Source organism: Psittacula echo (genome assembly GCF_963264785.1).
Source record: "Psittacula echo genome assembly, chromosome: 3".
Lineage (NCBI taxonomy): Eukaryota > Metazoa > Chordata > Aves > Psittaciformes > Psittacidae > Psittacula > Psittacula echo.
The window spans coordinates 32,576,447-32,581,172 of NC_137736.1; the positions used below are offsets into that span (position 1 = coordinate 32,576,447).

The window sequence follows — 4,726 nt, forward strand, 5'->3', positions numbered from 1 at the left end:
TTGCCTAGGGCTGCAGCAGGACTTTATTTCTCAGGTTAAGCCTGAAATGGCAAAATTTTCAGCTGTTCCTCTGTTGGTGTAGCGCAGGGAAGACACTGTGCCTTGCAACTACCTTCCTACCTCCCATCTTGTGGGGTGAACTCTTCTGCTATGGCATTTCAGTATGTCTGTGATGATAGGTATCCTCCACCAGGTGTGGAAATCTGGCAGGCTGCAGTGTCATGATTGTCTCATCTCAGGGCTCCTGGACAGGGAACAATGTATTTCAGGGCAGAGCAGATGCAGGGGCAAGAACTCTTATAAGACCCCTGTGTAGGTTGAAACTGTGAGCCTGGCTGGTGCTGTAGATTAACGGCGCACTGTATGCACACCAAGTCCGGCATATGAAAGAAGTATCAGTGCCACAGTGCATGTGGGCCAGAGCTACTGTGCACAGCATGTGCATCCCAAATATGCCAAATTTATTACACATATGCTGACCACTTGTGCAGAAGCCAGTGTTTCTAGGGCATAATAGAACTACAGTGAGCGTGGTGTGCAGGGTCCATGTGCCCCTCACCTTGGGTCACCCCTGACCAGGTAAGTCTGCTCTTTGCCAAGCCCGTGAGCCTTGTCCCTGCCCCAGCAGCTTAAGCCCACCAGCTGGAGCACTGAGGAGGGAAGGTGGAGCCTTGGCTGTCTCCATCCTCATTGCCTCCAGAGGAGGAGGAGTCAGCAGCCCTGGGGAGCTGCTCCCAGGAGCAGGCGTCCAGGTAGGCTGCGCAGGGGGATGGGATGGGGATGTGTCCCCGGTGCTGGACTGGAGAAGTCAGCTATCTCCTGGCCTAGCAATTTGTGGCAGGGAAATTTATTCTGACAACATAATGTTTTGTGCCTGGAAGTAATGGCTAAAGGGAAGTGTGCTTGAGAGGAAGAAGTGTAGTTATTTTGGGACAGATTTTTGCACATGTTTTTTATCCATGGCTTATCCAGGGTGAATTTTGGTGTGGGAAATGGAGCCTCTTCACTAAGTGGCATGCATTTTCCTAAGAGATTTCCCATTAGAGGTTGCATGTATTTACCACGCACTGACAGTAGCATTTGATTTTGAGTTTGCTTGAAGAGCAGTTGCATGTATGCTCCTTCCCATCCCTACCCCTCCCACCCCCCCATTTCCTCCCGTTGTTCTTTTCCAGATCACTTGAAGTTTTTTTCCTGTTTATTATCCGGACATGCTGCGCACTGTGTGTTGATTTGACTGTCACATAAGGAATCTCCTACTGGGATCATTGATGCATTCCTTTCTTTTATATATATACATATATATAGATGGTACTGGCTCCTAGGTTATGGAAGAGAAATGTTGGTGATTAAAACAAAATTAGTATGAGCTGCAGGAGTTAATGGGAGTTGAGTTTAATTACCCTTTCCCAGAAAACCAGCAACAGTGTGATGGGTATAGTCATAAACTAAAATTCTCCTTAATTGACATAACAGGAAAAGTACTTCAGTGAGCAATTATGCTGATGTCCTGGATTGGCACATGTGTGTACCACAAATATATCTTGTACTTCCTGCAAAATTCTTTTAAGTAGCTATAAGGAAGACATTTTTTTTCCTTTTTTTTTTTTTTTTTTTTTTTCAGTGGGTCAAGAAAACGAATCACTTAATTAAGGCTCTTTTTGAGGAAAACAATGGAACAAAACAATGCTTTTTGTGCAACCTGCCAAAGCACAAAGGATGCATGGGATTTTTTTTTCTTTGTTGTTTTTGTCAGCAGGAAGTTTTGTTGTTGGGAACGACTATAACATGTACTGTCCTTGCTCTACGTAATCACTGTCTGGTCCTGCAAGCTGGGTCCTGTTACTTGCCTCATCAAACTGGCAGAGGCACCGTTCTGCTTCACTCCGTGGGCTTTGTTCAGTCCTGAGTGTCCGCACACCTAAGTCTCCATCCGGACTGATGCACAGTAAACAAACTTCAGGAATCGGGTGGTCCAATGATTGCTGGGTTTGTGCAGGTCAGGGCCCGCAGCTAGAATGCTGACTTTGTGAATTGCCTCCTTTTTTTTTTCTTTAGACAGCTTAAAATATTTTTTTGTACTGTACAGTGCAAACAGCTTCAAAGCGTTTTCAGGTGTAAATATTCCTTTCCAAAACTCGACTTTGATATGTTCAGGTCTGCTTTGTTTCCCTCTAGGTTAGCTGTAGGTTTGTAACAAAGAGCCAGATCCGATTGAGTAAATCACTTGTGGAAGTTAATTGTTCACAGTGAAAGCTGGTCTGGCTCATTTTGCCTCCGTCGCAGGAAGAGACAGAGGTGGTGTGCTGGATCTGCGTTCTAAACCAAGCATTGACGCGACTTTAATTTTGATCAGATGTCTCTCTTCAGGGCATTAAAGAAAACCTGCTCAGTAATCAAAAAGAGACTCTTCTCCAGAGAAATGTAAGAAAAAAATTTAATTCATTTTACAGAAATAAAGTACTAATATAAAATTTCAACTTTGTCAAATTTCCTTTGCAGGCTATCATAAAAGAAACCTACTTCTCCATATTTGGCAGTCACCAGAATCAAAGATGGATTTTTTTTTTTTCCTGGAAAAATGAATATAAAATTATTTGTAATTTCAGATATTGCATGATAGTAACTTCATATTCCAACTGGTTTTATTCATTGCTGCTGTGTTTAGATTATGTTTGTGCCTTCTCTCCATCAACATTTTCAAATGCTTTTCAGAATGAGTTATGTGCTTTGGTTTCAGTAAGTAACAGTTTTCTTTTATTCTCTCCTTAGGACTGAAGCAGTAAGAATGGAAATGGCAAAGATTAACATGTCCCGTGTCCCACTGGTTAATGGAGGCATTGATACTGCCATGCTCAAAGCGCACAAACCCCGTGTGATGTCCAAAAGTGGTCACAGCAACGTGCGGATAGACAAAGTCGATGGCATTTACCTACTCTACCTTCAGGATTTGTGGACTACAGTTATAGACATGAAGTGGAGGTACAAACTCACCCTATTTGCTGCTACTTTTGTTATGACCTGGTTCCTCTTTGGAGTTATCTACTATGCTATTGCATTCCTTCATGGTGATTTAGAAATAAACAAGTTCACACCAAAGCATGAGCCATGTGTCAAGAATGTAGACTCTTTAACTGGGGCATTCCTCTTCTCCCTGGAGTCACAGACAACCATTGGCTATGGATTTCGTTTCATTACAGAGGAGTGTCCTCATGCCATTTTCTTACTTGTAGCCCAACTGGTCATCACCACCTTGATAGAAATCTTCATTACAGGTACCTTTCTGGCCAAAATTGCAAGACCTAAAAAAAGGGCAGAGACTATTAAATTCAGCCACTGTGCCGTCATTACTAAACACAATGGAGAACTTTGCCTGGTGATCAGAGTAGCAAATATGAGGAAGAGCCTTCTGATACAGTGTCAGCTGTCTGGGAAGCTTCTTCAGACATATGAAACCAAAGAAGGGGAACGGATCCTTCTGAATCAAGCCAGTGTCAAGTTCAATGTTGACTCCTCTTCAGAGAGTCCATTTCTCATTTTGCCTTTAACCTTCTACCATATTTTGGATGAAAGCAGCCCTCTGAGAGATCTCACACCTCAAAATCTCAAGGATAAGGACTTTGAGCTTGTGGTGCTTCTCAATGCCACAGTGGAATCCACCAGTGCTGTCTGCCAAAGCAGAACTTCCTATATCCCTGAGGAGATACACTGGGGATACGAGTTCGTGCCTGTGGTTTCTCTCTCTCCAAATGGAAAGTATGTTGCGGATTTCAGTCAGTTTGAGAAGATTAGGAGAAGCACAGATTCCACTTTTTATAGTATGGACTCTGAAAAACAGAAACTAGAGGAGAAATACAGGCAGGAGGATCAAAGAGAGAGGCAACTGAGAACAATGTTGTTACAGCAAAGCAATGTTTGATTGAATAGACAAACTATTCTGATTCATCTTTCTTGCAAACTGAAAATACATACTCTGTGTTGTATGTCTGCTATGAAACCAGCAGTGAAGTCCTTTGCAGCAAATAGCTTTGGTGCATAGTAAACCTATCTCTTTCTTTGGTCCAGTTATAAATCAAGTATTTTCTAATTAGCCAGGATTTCTTTGTTCATGTTTGTGACTTGGCAAAGTTGGATTTGTATTATGTCTCTGCCTTGTACCACCACTGTAAGCAGACATATCACTTTCCCTTTGGAAAGTGAAAGTGGATGCACTGTGCTGACTCCTTCAAATATTTATTTGACATGGTTTTACTGTGAACATGCATTCGCAGAGGCAGCACACAGTACTGCTAGAAGAAAATATGCTCCTTTGAAATACGTATATTTAAAATGTATATTCTTGTACCAGGTATCACCTTCACAGGGATTACCTGGAAAATAAGTTGATCAGAGAGACAAAAGGTTGGATGTGGGGAAAGCCTGCAGGAAGTTGATAAACTCCTTAAATCTTGAAAGAGGGTGACAAGAGTAGTTGTGCTGGGTGGTGAGGAAGAGAGCTTATTCTCTGTCTTGTTACCCAGAGCTTGTTTTGTGATTACTCATTCTTTTAACCTTGTTAATGTCTGATTTATATATAATAGCAAAAAAAAAAAAAAAAAAAAAAAAGATGAGGGCAATATACACAGAATCATTAAGAGTAATCAACTAAGGTTAAAGTTGGCTTTGAGACACCCATTTTTCATCCAATGTAAATAGTTTGTAATAGCAGCATAACAATACATTTCTA

General features: G+C 41.8%; 1 protein-coding gene across 1 annotated transcript; it reads left to right on the plus strand.

The window, feature by feature from the left end:
* Window positions 1-2,356: 2,356 nt before the first annotated feature.
* KCNJ15 (potassium inwardly rectifying channel subfamily J member 15) lies at window positions 2,357-3,919 on the plus strand (the record flags this gene model as incomplete). Its single annotated transcript, XM_080612302.1, has 2 exons — window positions 2,357-2,424; window positions 2,773-3,919. The coding sequence occupies 2 exons, from the start codon at window positions 2,357-2,359 to the stop codon at window positions 3,917-3,919; spliced, it is 1,215 nt and encodes a 404-aa protein (XP_080468428.1).
* Between the last annotated feature and the right edge of the window lie 807 nt (window positions 3,920-4,726).